Source organism: Terrapene carolina, unplaced genomic scaffold, assembly GCF_002925995.2.
Source record: "Terrapene carolina triunguis isolate 2854851 unplaced genomic scaffold, T_m_triunguis-2.0 Scaffold714, whole genome shotgun sequence".
Taxonomy (NCBI): Eukaryota; Metazoa; Chordata; order Testudines; family Emydidae; genus Terrapene; species Terrapene triunguis.
This window is the reverse complement of record NW_020665065.1, coordinates 18,144,041-18,158,064: the sequence shown is the minus strand read 5'-3', so window position 1 is coordinate 18,158,064 and position 14,024 is coordinate 18,144,041. Positions and strand designations below refer to the sequence as shown.

The following is a 14,024-nucleotide window of genomic DNA, read 5'->3' as shown; positions in this document are numbered from 1 at the left end:
CCATACTACTCCACCACTCCTTTTACCTTAAACCCCATCACAGCCGCCTTGCCCCTTCTTCCCTCTTGGGAGGTGCAGCAAAGTCTAACCCTCTATTGAGACCCATCAGCTCCATGGAACTAGCATGGGCTTAGCAATAAAGCTCTGCCTTGTGAAGGATCTGCAGCTGGGGACAGTCACTGCCAGGCAATGACGCTGAAGATCAGGAGATCCCCTGCACAGAGCACCGGAGAATGGAAATATTCTCCACTGTAAAGGCCTTCTAGCCTGGGACGTTCCCTCACCGCGAGCATCAGGACTCGGCCGCCCTTCTGTGAGAACCCCAGACCCGTCCTTTCCCTGCTAGAACCCATTCGCAGAGCCGTTCCTATACCCTGCGCTCTCCACGAGCTGGGCGTGGTTCTGGCTGGTGATGGAAGATTGATGTATGCAGTCAGCTGCTTCCATCCTTGGGGGGCAAACGGGTATTAGGGCAAGATGCAGGCCCCAATGAGTGTGTCACTTACTCTGGGACCTGGAGATTCCCCTGGGCTCTGCAGTGCAGGCACATAGCTGCTTTTTACACCTCCTCATCGTGGAAATGCAGCCACTCCCCCAGTTCCTCTCTTCTGGACAGAATAGTTCAAACTCTACCCCTTTGGGGTGTCCCAGGAGTGCTCTAGGAAGGAGGGTTATCTGTAGACATGGGAACGTGTAATTAGCTAATAGAAAGAGCACCAACAAGCGGCACTTAAGGATACGTAGCATTGTTCATAAGTCGGGCTTGGTAAGGTGGTATTTGTTGTGCACTGCAAATGGCTTCCTAGTCAACACTGGTGTAACCAGCGTCCCACTGCACCGATCCAACGCATCCTTCTGTGCCCAGCATTTCCCTCTCCCTGGGCCACAACCAGCCTGGAGGGTGCGTAGGAACCTCCTCCTCAGTGTAGGTGCTCACAAGAACTCCGTTATGTCTGGAGGCCACAGCCCTCCTTCCCCGGGAGAGACCCCAGCTCCCTCCCCCGCTTCTCACCTGCTGAACGATGGGCACAGAGCTGGTCGGAATATTTTTGGCAAAGCCAAAACATTGTTCAGAGGCGTGTCAGCTTTCACCAGTCCAGAGCGCTATAAGAACTTAAGAACGGCCAGGCTGGGTCAGGCAAGTGGTCCCTCTAACCCAGTATCTGGTCTCTGACAGTGGCCAGTGCCAGGTGCTTCAGAGAGAATGAACCGAACAGGGCAATTGTTGAGTGAGCCAACCCCTGTCGTCCAGTCCCAGCTTCTGGCAGTCAGAGGTGGCTCACTTCTGACCAGGCTGTAGCCTTTGGTTAGGGCATTGGCCTTGGACGTGGGAGACCAAGGCTTGAGTCCCTGCTCAGCCCGACTCAGCATAATCCGTGACAGAAGCTCTGCTCTGAACCAGGGCGAGTAGGCCTTTGGAGCTGGGTCTGCCACATCCCCGGCCAGCGCCCTAGTTAGTGTCCGTCTGGTCAGAAGTGACCGCAGAGCCCTGGACCCAAAAAATCTTCCCAAAGCGAGACTCCGCAGCTCCAGTCAAAAGACCTGGCTTTCATTCCAGTGCAGATAGAAACAAACTTCAGAACCTTAGACGTTGCCCCAGATTGCTCCAGGTCCTTCACGTGAGCTGAAGACGCGCTGTCTGCTCGCTGCAGATTAGCCTCCTGAGTCCAGGGTGTGAGAGCCGGGAGGAGCAGGAAGAGGAGCTGAGCAGAGAGCTCAGGGCTGGCAGCTGGGCCGGTGCTTTACTGGGGATTTGCTGGGTCAATGCCTGCTGCCTGTGTGATGACTGTCCCCAGCCCCACTCCCCCTGTGTGCCCCCTTCCCTCCTTGCTGTCTCGGGTGGATCCGCCAGCCGTGGGGAGAGGGGACAGGTCACATCTCTCAGGAGAGGGTTTTCTCCTGGCCGAGAGCCGCACAAAGCCCAGTAGCGATTCCTCAGGTTAGACCCGGACAGGCTGAGCGGGCACCTCCTCCCACTGGCCAGTGCTGCTTCCTGGATTGGTGGGCGCGGGGCTTGTGGGTCCAGACACAGGTTAGCACCTGTGAGGATGGAAGGCGGCTCCCAGCAGCGTTGTAGTGAGCGCTGAGCTCTCCCTGCATGCAGCCCTGTCCGGGCACCTCAGCCCCACCCTGCACCCAGCCCGGGGCTCTGCCAATGCCCCTCAGTTATGACTGGCAGCTCCCCTGCTATTCCAGTCCTTGGCTCAACACAGAGATGTGCAGCTCCGTGGTACCCCTCCATCCTGACCAGTAGCCTGCCTGCTACTCCAGCTCTGGGATTCCCCTTACACACCCCCAGCTCTGCCAATGCCCCTCAGTTATGACTGGCAGCCCCCTGCTCTTCCAAGCCTCACCTTGCAGGTCAGTGCATGCACACACGTATTTGACCCTGTACCTTGGACCTGATCTCCCACCCTTCCACTGCTACTCCAGTTCTGGGCTCCCCACACGGCTCTGCCTGAATCCTGACTTGCTGTATCCCTGTTGTTCTCATTCAGGGTCTCTCTCCACAGCAGGGAATGAGTTGCATTGTATTGTGCTGCATTGCATATGGTGAGTTGCTATTCTCACGCAGCTAAACAATCCTTAGCGTTAGGTGTGTGACCTTTCCATTGTCACCTTCTCTGGGGTGAGCTCTTCCTTCTCTCTCATGGCTAGGCAAGTGCAGTAGCTGACTGCAGTCTCGGGTCAGCACCAGGGGCTCTTGTCCGGAGCCAGAGCAGCCTGCTCCGTGGTGCCCACTGCTTTGTCTCCTCTTCCTGTCGTGTCGGTGACCAGCCAGTGCCGTGCCCCAGAGCACAGCCCAGGGGACGCCCGGGGGGATGATAGGAGAGCTTCCCAGAAGCCTTCCTCACTGCACGGCTGTGAGAGGAACAGGCTGCCCTCTGAGCAGACCATACCGTCTTAGAGCAGCCTCCTTACTCCTGCGCACCCGCGTCACCCTGGCCAGGGCGGCAGCTGCAGGTGCCAGACACTGCCAATGGTGGCAGAGGAAAGGGGCAGGATGTCCCTAGGGGAAGGCCGGCTGGGCCTGGGGATGCATGTAGGTACAGTATATGCATGGAGAGGCCCAGCATCCCCCAGGCATACATGGGCGCATGGAGAAGCCAAAGAGGCAACCGAGCAGCAGCTCCTAAGCACGAGCCTATGTGCCAGCTGTGTTCTTGCAGGCTTTTGTGACAGGTTTTCTAGCCTCCGCTCCATGGGTGACCCACTGCTTCCTCCCCCTCCCCCTTCTGTTACCCACGTTGGTGTGTCTACACTGCGGCGGGCCCATGCCAGTGGACTTGGGCTGCAGGGCTGTTTCATTGCAGTGTACACTGCCAGGCTCAGGCTGCAGCCCTTGCTCTAGGACCCTCCCATCTCACAGGGTCCTAGAGCCCGGGATCCAGCCTGCCCCTGGAAGTCTGCACTGCAATTAAAGAGCCCCGCAGCCTGAGCCCCGCAAGCCAGCCCTGCAGCCCCTGAGTCGGCTGGCACGGGCCAGCCATGGGCGTCTAGCTGCAGTGCGGACATACCCTAAGTGCACCCAGCTGAGTGGGAGGCAGTGGTCAGCACAGCCCAGGCTGGGGACCATTCGGCTGGAGGGAGCAGAAAACACTGCCGGGGGGGAGGGGCCATGTGCCAGAGCTGCCCCATTAGTAGCCCAGATCTGCGCCTCAGGCTCCGTTCCATGGATGGGGCCAGGGAGCAAACCAGGTGTTTCCGTCCCACCCTGGGTGTCATTACCATGAAAATAACTGGCCTGCATGTGCCAGCAGAGGTACGTCACAGGTGATTCAGTGCGACAGAGGGACAGGGCCCCTGTGGTCGAAGGCTGTCCATGCCTGTCACTCCCTGAAGCCGAGATGATGAACAATGCCAATTCAACGGGCACTTCTTTGGCACGTGATATTTGCACTGTCCCACTCCTCCTGGCTACTCCCACTGCACTGACCTTGTCGCTGCGGCTTGTCTTGCAGGTGATAAATGCGATAGAGCAGGATTATCGGCTGCCCCCTCCCATGGACTGCCCCAACGCCTTGCACCAGCTAATGCTCGACTGCTGGCAGAAGGACCGGAACCACAGGCCCAAATTCGGGCAGATTGTCAACACGTTGGACAAAATGATCCGGAACCCCAATAGCCTGAAAGCCATGGCACCCCTCTCCTCCGGGTAGGTATTTCTTCTGTCACCCTGGAGCTTCTCTTTCAAAGGGAACTCCATCAATGGCAGGTACCGTGTGTCCACACCAGACTGTGAAATCTCAGGCATTCAGCTGAAAGTATGCCTGGCCATTTCCATTATCTACGGGTAGCGGTGCCTTCCGGTGATGGGAGCGGATGCGTCCTCCTCTGTAACATGTCCTGAGCCATGTGTTAAAGAAAACTGGGAGAATAAAAAGAGGTTTCCACAGGCTTCAGCTCACTGGGCAGCATTTTTAAGCTCTCTTAGAAAACCAAGGACCCAGGTTCTAGTCCAGACATTGGCCTTTGCCAAGCAATGGATCCATTACACAGCTCGAGTTCCTGGTGAGCATGTGTAGAAGATATCCTGGGGAGGAGACACGTGCAGTGTCAGGAATCCAGATGCCGTTCGTGACAGCGTGCTGTCCCGGCCCAGGTGTAAGACGAAAGGCCCTTGATAACGGGGTGGGTTTGCAAAAAGCTGAAAAGGAAAAGGGAGGGTTCATTTCTTTTACAGAAATAACAGAACTTTCCCGACTCCGATTTTGTGTCATGAGGGAGCAGCTGGTATTGGGGCTGGATGTCTTGTTTGGGGAGGAGAGGGAGGTCGGCGCGGAGGTCTGAGCTGGGCAAGAACCAGGAGGAAACCTGAGCTGGTTCAGTCGAGGAGCTGGAGCGTTCCAGCTGCCATTTGGGACTTCTGCAGCTCCCTCACTTTCGTTTTTTCCTTCTTCCTTGTGCCCCAAGAGCCCCCAGCTCCCGTCCCTGGGAGGAAGTGCTTGGCTAGCCCTGCTCAGGGCCACCTAGCCACTTAACCTCACCAGGCTCCCTGAAGGAGCAAATAGACTTTGACACTTCCCAGGCAGATCTGTTTGCCAGTAACAATACGGACTTCACAGGCACTTGGCCCCTTCTCAGAGCAAAACAAAGGGAGTAAGGCCTTAATGAGCTGAGGACATCTGCAGCCCTGCAACATCAGTCCTCATTAGTGACTGGCCTGGGGGGAGCTCGCTTAAACGCAGCCACAGCCCCACAGATAGCATTCCGGGCTGGCACCCGTAGCCAGTCAAGTGCTGCTCTGACAGATACAGCGGTGAAGAGCTAGAAAGAGGGTGCTGGAGCCACAGGATACTGTGGAGACAGGAGACGGAAGTGTGGGTAGGCAGTAGGATGTGAGTGACTTTGCAGATGCTACTGACTTGTCATTATGAATTGTTGTCCCCACAGGTCTGCTTTGTTACAACTAAAACTAGGGATCCCCTTTAGGGGTATAACGATTGTATTCATGTCTACTGCTCCTCTGAGCTGAGCTCCCCAGAGCCCTGTGCAGACATGCCTCTCGACACCCCCCCCCCAGGAGTTCAGTACTATTGTCCCCATTTCACAGATGGGAAAATTGAGAAAGAGAAGGGAAGCAATATACCCACGACCACATAGTAAATCAGTGGTAGAACTGGGGCTAGCACCCAGATCCCCATCATATGCTTAGATTAATAGAGTCATTGATTTCAAGGCCCGAAGAGACCCCTGTGATCATAGAATCATAGAATATTAGGGTTGGAAGGGACCTCAGGAGGTCATTTAGTCCAACCCCCTGCTCAAAGCAGGACCAATCCCCAACTAAATCATCCCAGACAGGGCTTTGTCAAGCCGGGCCTTAAAAATCTCTAAGGAAGGAGAATCCACCATCTCCCTAGGTAACCCATTCCAGTGCTTCACCACCCTCCTAGTGAAAAAGTTTTTCCTAATATCCAACCTAAACCTCCCCCACTGCAACTTGAAACCATTGCTCCTTGTTCTGTCATCTTCTCTGACCCTCTGTATAACACAGATCATAGGTCATTGCCAAAATAATTCCTAGAGCACATTGTGTAGACAAAAATCCAGTTTTGATTTTAAAAGGGTCAGTGATGAAGAATTCACCATAACCCTTGGTAAATTGTTCCAGTGGGGGTTAATTACTCTCACTGTTACACCTTATATCCAGTCTGAATTGTTCTAGCTTCAACTTCCAGCCATTATGTTCCATCATGTTATATCTTTCTCTGCTAGATTAAAGAGGCCATTGTTAAATATTTGTTCCCTATGATCAATCTAGATTTGAGCTGCTAAGGGGGAGGCAAGGGTACATTTTTATCCAGCCCCGCAAACTCACTCTGTAGTGTTAGTCCACACGTGGGTAAAGTCATCTACACAGGGACAGACGGTGAATGGACTTGCTGCAAGTGCATTCCAGGGTTTGCCCCATCTTCCACAGCCAGCAAAGGGTAAAGAAAGCCCCTCACAGGCTGCCACTAACTTTTGCTCGTTTTCTGTCTCTCTTTTTCAGGATTAACCTCCCTTTACTGGACCGCACAATCCCCGATTACACCAGTTTCAACACAGTGGATGAATGGCTGGATGCCATCAAGATGGGCCAGTACAAGGAGAGCTTTGCCAGCGCCGGCTTTGCCACCTTTGACGTGGTGTCACAGATGACCATGGAGTAAGTGCCGAGAGCAGTAGTCACAAAACCGAAGCAAAGACCTCCGGGATCTTGCAACAATTGGCCCTTATCAGATTTGAGGTTTCTGAGCTTTATATTAATCTTATCGTTAGATAATATTAATAATTTTGTGCCAGAAAAAGAAAAGAATCCCCCCCAATCATTTCTAATCTTTTCCAGTCCCGCTTTTCCTCTTTAATCCATGGGCTGAGTATCTGTCTACTAGATATTTCTACACCATTCATCTCCATGCTATCCGATTGGTTTTCTCCCTTCTATGAAGATGCAGTTCTGCATGAGGTTCTCCAAGCCCCGTAACTAGCCCAACAATGTCAAGGGGGAACAGTAAAGATTACAGGTGGGCACCAGGCAGTTCCCCTGCCACTGGAGGGCACTTTGGGATGCCATGACCCCAGTGGATCCATTGCTGACAAGCACTTGCATATTGCATACAAGTCGCTGCCTGAAAAACGTCTCTGAGAGCCAGGATGGTCTCCCGTTCGTTCCAAATAACCCTGCACACATTTGAAACAAGGGTATGCTCCTCACCCCCATCCAACAGTCACAAAAATGTAGCAGGCTCTCCAGGGACGAGCAGGCTGCTGAAATGCCAGCTCCAGTGGGTTGCGGGCTGCTGGAATCCCTTAGGGCCTCGATGCGTCTATTAAAAGATTTGTGGCTAGGTGCATCGAACTTTGGAGGCCCTGCCGGAGACAGTGGAATGAATGACGCTTGCGGGAAAGCCGTCTGGAAGCACGGGAATGCTTTGTTTTCTTATGGGTCTGGGGCAGGGCAGCCTGCAGGTGAGCTCAGTCGAAACCAGCCAAACTGCCCTTTTCTGTTTGGGGTTTTTTTGTTTTGTTCTTTGCCTGGAAATAGCCATAGGACCGTTCCGAATGTGTCCGTGTCTCCACAGCAGCTCCACGGGCTGCTAGAGATGGCTTATGAAGCCTCCAGGCGGAGCTTAGAAACGACAGTAAAGGTGCCCTAGGACAGTCAGAGCAGCAGAAGGAGGGCGAGAGGGAGGCTCTGGGGAGGGGAGGAGCTCTGGTCCACAAGCCGGGGAACACAATGTCAGCACTATGACCCCAAAGCTCTGCCAAACAGGTGACTGGTGTTTGCAGAGTGTCCAATAAAAACATCCCCAAACTCAGCCTTCTCCACGTCTCTGGGCAGGGAAGCAGCAGGTGACCGTATATACAGAGCTGGTCGCTGATGCAGTGAATTTGAAACGTTTCATGGGGAGGGTTCAGTTTTGCCAAAGTTCTGACTTTGCCCAGGCAGGTTTTGAAACCTGCCGAGTTCCCCCCCAGGTTCGCCTCCTGGGTCCTCAGCAGCTTCCAGATTCCAGGAAAGCCTGGCACACCCACTGCATCCTAGCCGGGGCCCCAGGGTCCAGGGCTGTAGAGCAGCCCATGCGGCAAGTGTGGCTCCGTTCCCTTTTGTGGAGAATTTCAAAATGTTGGAGTTTGGTTTGTAATCAGAATGAAACCACAGGTTGAAATATCAAAATGCTCTGTGAGAGGGACACCCTTTCTCTCCCTATGAACACGGCAGGAAATGAGATTGCTCATCAACACGTCAGCTGGAAAGCAGAGGTGGGAGCGGACAGTTCCCTGAGCAAGTCTGCCCACCCCACAGATTCCAGCAGGAGAGCAAAGACTGGGGGGGCTGGGAGCTGAGGGTTTTAGAGATGCCAGTTTGGGGTCTTGTGGTGCAATAAAGGGGACTGGGAGTCTGAGCATCAGTACCTGTCAGTGCAAGAAGGGAGGGAAGGTCCATGCGGAGCCCACCACCCGGAAGCCAGATTTCCTTCTGGGGGTTAGCAAAGAGGATGCTGCCTGAGAGTCTGGGGAATACCAGGGCTGCTGGGGCCTTGGGGTCTCACACATAGGGCTGTCTGAGAAGGCACAGAGCTGCTTTAACGTGGGGCAGCCTGCTCCGTTCTCTGCTATTGGCACATGACTCTCCTGCCCCCCTCACCCTTGGCTTGTGACTGGCGGTAGCAAAGGGCCAATGCAAGAAGGCCTCCATGGCTCCTGTGCTGGAGGAATTGTCCTGCAGTCCCTTGTCACTCGTGTTGGGCCCCTACGTGTCCAGGCGGTGGTGTGACAACAGTCAAATGGAGAGCGTCTGATTTACAACGGTGAATTCCCCGCCTACAGTAATACGTCCTTCGTAGTGCCAGCCCCCTGCGTCACTGGGACTTGTTTAGGGCCTAGGGCATCGAATTCACAAGCATGACTTTTTCTGATAAAACCAGTCCCCTAATAGCCAATGGTTCAGGCTGTGGAAATCCTGGCCAGGAGAAATATACAGGATTAGCCGGGGGACAGGAGCCTCCTTGCCCGACTCGGGATGCAGCAGCTTGGCAGTGACCCCAGGTGTTACTGTCCGACTGCTGTTGCAGCAGCTTGTGTGAAATGAGCTGCTGGCCCCAGTCCTAGTGGGAAGGTCCTGGGTGCCCACACACAAGATCTCCACCGCTGGCACTAATTTGCCATCCTTGTTGGCACTCTCCTTAGAGAAGCGAACGAGCAAAAGACCAGCTGGGGATGGAGCTGAGGTACAGTAATAGGGGCAGCATGGGCAGCTTCCATTGGATTCATGCACGGGATGGCAATGGGACCCATAAGAATACCCGAACGATAATAACGATGAATAATAATGTAATGCTTTCCAGACAGAGACCTCAAAGTGCCTTGCAAAGAAAGGTCGGTGTCATGATCCCCATGTTACGGATGTGAAAACTGAAAGACAGAAATGTGATGAGAGAGAGAGAGAGGACATAAGAACGGCCACGTTGGCTCAGACCAATGGTCCATCTAGCCCAGTGTCCTGTCTTCCGACAGTGGCCAATGCCAGATGCCCCAGAGGGAATGAACAGAACAGGGCAATTATCAAGTGATCCATCCCCTGTCGTCCACTCCCAGCTTCTGGCAAACAGAGGCATAGGGACACCCAGAGCATGGGGTTACATCCCCAACCGTCTTGGCTAATAGCCATTGCTGGACCTATCCTCCAGGGCTGTCAGTCCTCCACCTTTCATCAGCAACAAACTCACGTCCTTTGTTGCGGTTCAATGATTTGCAGAGTTCTGAACATGGGAATGAGCTGTTAGTCGTCAGTTCTGAATCTATTGTGTGGCATAGACCATCCTGGGCATAGTGCAGCTATCTAAGAGGAAGTGCAGAGGCTAGGAGAAGTAGGCTAAGGAGAGACTTAGAAACAGACAAAGACCTGGGGCCCTGAGTGAGAGACCAAATCCAGTTTAAGCTGTTACATTTCTGTAGTAATAGTTTAATAGAAGCAACCCTAAGACTCCCAGCTTCCTCAAGAAAGCGCTGCAGATGCATGTTCAGCGTATGGGTTTGTTCTGTGTCTGAACAGGGTTCCTTACTGGCCTTTCTTGTGTGTTTGTTTTTATTCCAAAGGGACATTCTGCGAGTCGGGGTCACTTTAGCAGGCCATCAGAAGAAAATTCTGAACAGTATCCAAGTGATGCGAGCACAGATGAATCAGATCCAATCTGTGGAGGTTTGATGTTCACACGTCCTCACGCTCCTCTTCCTCAAGGCCCTTCTCCCCTTTGCCCCTGTACGTCCAAGCTCCAGGTCTTGAGTGTTCTGCATTCACCAGAGACAGGCAGCTGCTCTAAGGATCGTGGCAACAGGAAGCAACATCCTGACAACAAAAAGTTGCCAAGAGCTTCTAGAATTTAAGCAATGGAAAAAAGGGAACAAGGAAGACAAATATTTTGGGAAAACTATGAAATATTTTTTAAAAATAATAATAATAAAGCAATGGCATTTTCGAAAAGGGCTCTGAGATCCACAGGAGTCTCCAAAGGGAGATACAAGAGCAGATCCTTTCATTTCCTTCTTGCACAAGGCTGCTTCAGCAGGCCTCAGACACCTCTGGAGCAAAGAGACTTTGTCAAGGAGATGAAAGCCAAGTGAAGACACGGGAAGCGCTCCTCCTTTTCTCCCTTGGGATGGTGACTCTGGGGACATCCTGCAGCCAGCAGTCGTCCCCGAAAGCCCCCAGCTGGCGAATCACAGGGGGAGAGAGAGCTGAGAAGTTCTTGCCGTGTAATGGACCAAGCGCATCTGTAAAGTGGCAAACTTTTGCAAAGCTGAAGATTTTTGTAAAATAAACAAACTGAGACGAGAAGAGTCTTTTTTCCTGCAGATGCGAAGAAACCTTGAACCCATTGGGAGTGGGGGATGGGGAAACCAATCCTTTTTAGAGCTCTTATTTTCTTGCTCTTGCCATGGAACGGTTTAGTGAGTGACGCGTTTTCCAGGGGTCTGCCCATCCAGCCCTCCAATGGCATCATTGTCTCATACATATCATATGCACAAGACTTTTAGTGATCGCCTCACTAGTTGCCAATGACCTTTTCTCAGAAGACTTCCCAAGTACAGTATGTAGTAGTTTTTGATTACAAATGCTGACGTGTCCATTTATTTTTCTGTTGTCGTTGTTTGGAGATTTGTCCTTTGACCTTGTTTGTTTACAACAATTTGTGGCTTGGGGGATGGATTTTGTTTTTTGGTTGGTTGGTTGGGTTTTTTTATGAAAAGGAACTGACATTTCCAGGCTTCGGATCTCTCAAGAACTTGAACCTTCTCCCTGTGGAAGGAGAATTGCAGCTTACCGACTAGACAATACGCCAAGGGCAAGAGTTTTTATATTCACGTTTCCTCCTCTTTGCTCGTTTGTTATTTTGTAATTTCCATTGCCTGACAGCTGTTTATAACTGCCGTGTGTCCGGCTGAAATAACCACTGCCCAGCTGGGGCTGCTGCTGCAGGGCGGGGCAGGGTTATGGAGGGTTTTGTGGATGGGGAAAGAGGGGTCATTCCACAGGTCATGATCAGAGCCCTTTGGAGACGCAGGACTGTTTAGAGAGCTGAGAACCGGTCCTACCAGCTGTGACAAAAGAAGATGTGGTGCATGCAGCAGAGAGAGGGAGGGGGGATGCACTACAGGCAGCAGCCAGTATCCTGCGTAAGGTTTCTCAGAGTAGGGACGCTGTCCCAGGCCAGGATGTAAATCATTCACTGTGATACCTAACGCCATGCACTCAGATGCTCACCCCCTGCCTCAGGAGGTGCTTCATGTGCCAAAGGTTTCGTTCTCAGCTGCCACATCTAGGGGAGGCCAAAACAGCAAAAGCTGTCTGGCCAAGGGCGCCGCAGCAGGCAGGTCCCTCCCCAGGCCAAACCAGCCGACCAGGCAGTCAGGGGGTTTATAAAGAACTGACGTAAAGGCTTTAGTTACAGAACAATCCCCGGTACTTGGACATACCACTGGACAAATCGGAGGGCAGTGCAAGAGAGCAAACGCTTGGATTTGCTCTTGTAGCTTTCATCCCCTGTGTCCTTCTGGGCATGTGCGGTGTCACTCGGCGTTCCTCGGGCTGCGCCCAGGGTCGCCACGTCATTCGAACAGGAACACCTTTGCTTGGCAGTGGCACAGGGCCTTGAAGACGTGTTCACAGGGAGCTGCTCTTGGTTATTTTCCAGTGGCTAACGCCAAAAGGGCAAAGCATGTGCTGTGGATAGAACCCTATGTGCGGCGTACCCTCCTGGGCCACGCAGGCTTATACCGGAGTCTTTATAAAATATGTCAAGCCCTGTACAAAATACTTAACGTTTTCCCCTTAAGATTTGACCGGGAGACAAAACATGGCTGAGAGACAGGGTCGCGGTGAGCTTTGGGTCACCCCTCTGCTTAGCTCTGTTCTCTCTGGTGTGTTCGGTGCACAGCTACCGCAGCAGGAGCCTGAAATGCCAAGTCTGCCTCTCAAGGGTCTGTTCATCTGAAATGTGTCTAGATACTGGGCCTGGTTTTTACATGGCTTGATGGCCAAACAGTCACTGGAATTCTGGGGACCTCTATAACTGGGCCGTGCTGTGGCCTGGGGTCCATAGTTCTCAGTGGCCTCAGTGTCCATTCAGAGCAAGCACTCTGAAATGAATGGCACTGCTCCAGATTTCACTGCGAGCAGAATTTGGCCCAGTCTCTGATGATTGGGGTGAGAAACGCCAGGCGTTCTGTAGGCTCCTGGGGGCCCGGGGGTGTCAGCTGGCCGCACTGAGTTCTGACGCACAGTCAAGTCAGTCTTTATGTGTATATTCCACTGCGGCGTGTGTAAACTGGCCCTGTGTTTGACAAGCACTGTACCTGATAACGGTGTGGTCTAGCTGTACAGGATTGGCACACAAGAGACAGTGGTGTCAGCTGGAGCATTCCTAGTGTTTGCCGGGAGCGTACTGGGAAAATGGAGGCCTCCCTACACAGTCTATAATAGATGGGTGAGCAGAGCAGCAGAGAGAAATGCTTTCATGCTGCATCTCTCTCTTCCACTGCAAGTGCTACATTTTAACAAGGGAGAGCTCCTCAGTGTCGCCCGAGGGTATCGGACGAGGCGGCTCAGTGCCAGCCCCGGGGGACGGGCGCACAGGGCTGTACTGCGTCGTATAGCCATAGCCAACCAGCTGCTTTGTGCACAAGGAAAGCGTTTGAGTGCGAGGAGAGCTGCCTCTGTAGAAAACCCACCAGCAAATTCCAGTGGGGCAACCATCTGGAATGATCACATGATGCGCTTGCATGGTCTTTCCCAGACAATGCTTGACTGTTCTGTGCCACCCATTACATGCTTCCATGAACTCAGTAGGAGTGGTGGCCATGCTGCAGCCCTCAGAGTCGGTGACCTTCGGACAGGGCTCTGGGAAGAACTTATGATCGTGTCCACTGGGCAATTTTCTGTCTTGATGCACTAAACCTGCTCTTCGCCAGCCAACTGGCGTTATACGCATCTAACTGCCTGACCCCACCCACTGTGAAAGAAGGGATTGTACAGAGCAGTGGATCCCGTAGTTGGCATGGGCTGTGGCAGCCAAAGGTGCATCTTCATATCTTCCCCAGACCAAAAATCACACGTCGTCAATCCAAGAAGAGCATGTTTTCTAGTCTGTTAATACCAAGCGTCACTGTGACAGCTTACCTGGGACTAGCGGAGAATGAGACAGAAATGGAAAGAACTAATAATGCACCACTTCTCTCTGCAGCTCTCCAGCTCTTCCTGAGGACGTGAGGAGCCACTGTCCAATGTTCCTCACCCTCCCTTTGCCTGGTAATGCTTCTGGAGTTAGGGTCTGCTCCTAGGAAAGCAGAGAGCCACTGGGGTGATTTCAAAACAATTGCATTTCATGGGTGTAAAACATACTCTTCTGAAACATTCTTCTAGTGGCAAAAATCAGCGTCATACAGAGAGCAGGTAACAAGTGAAAAAGTAATGTGGACACTGTGACACAATGTGTGTGTGTGTGTGTGTGTGTGTGTGTGTGTGTGTGTGTGTGTGT

General features: G+C 52.7%; 1 protein-coding gene across 4 annotated transcripts in view; it reads left to right on the top strand.

The window, feature by feature from the left end:
• Positions 1 to 14,011, top strand: part of EPHB2 (EPH receptor B2) — a 143,217-nt gene extending 129,206 nt beyond the window's left edge. For all 4 annotated transcript variants that reach the window (XM_026659973.2, XM_026659971.2, XM_026659972.2 and 1 more), the window contains exons 13-15: positions 3,963 to 4,156; positions 6,497 to 6,652; positions 10,087 to 14,011. In XM_026659973.2, the coding sequence (XP_026515758.1) occupies positions 3,963 to 4,156; positions 6,497 to 6,652; positions 10,087 to 10,195 (459 nt within the window). In that variant the 3' untranslated portion in view covers positions 10,196 to 14,011. The remainder of the gene's footprint in view (positions 1 to 3,962; positions 4,157 to 6,496; positions 6,653 to 10,086) is intronic.
• The last annotated feature ends 13 nt before the right edge of the window (positions 14,012 to 14,024 follow it).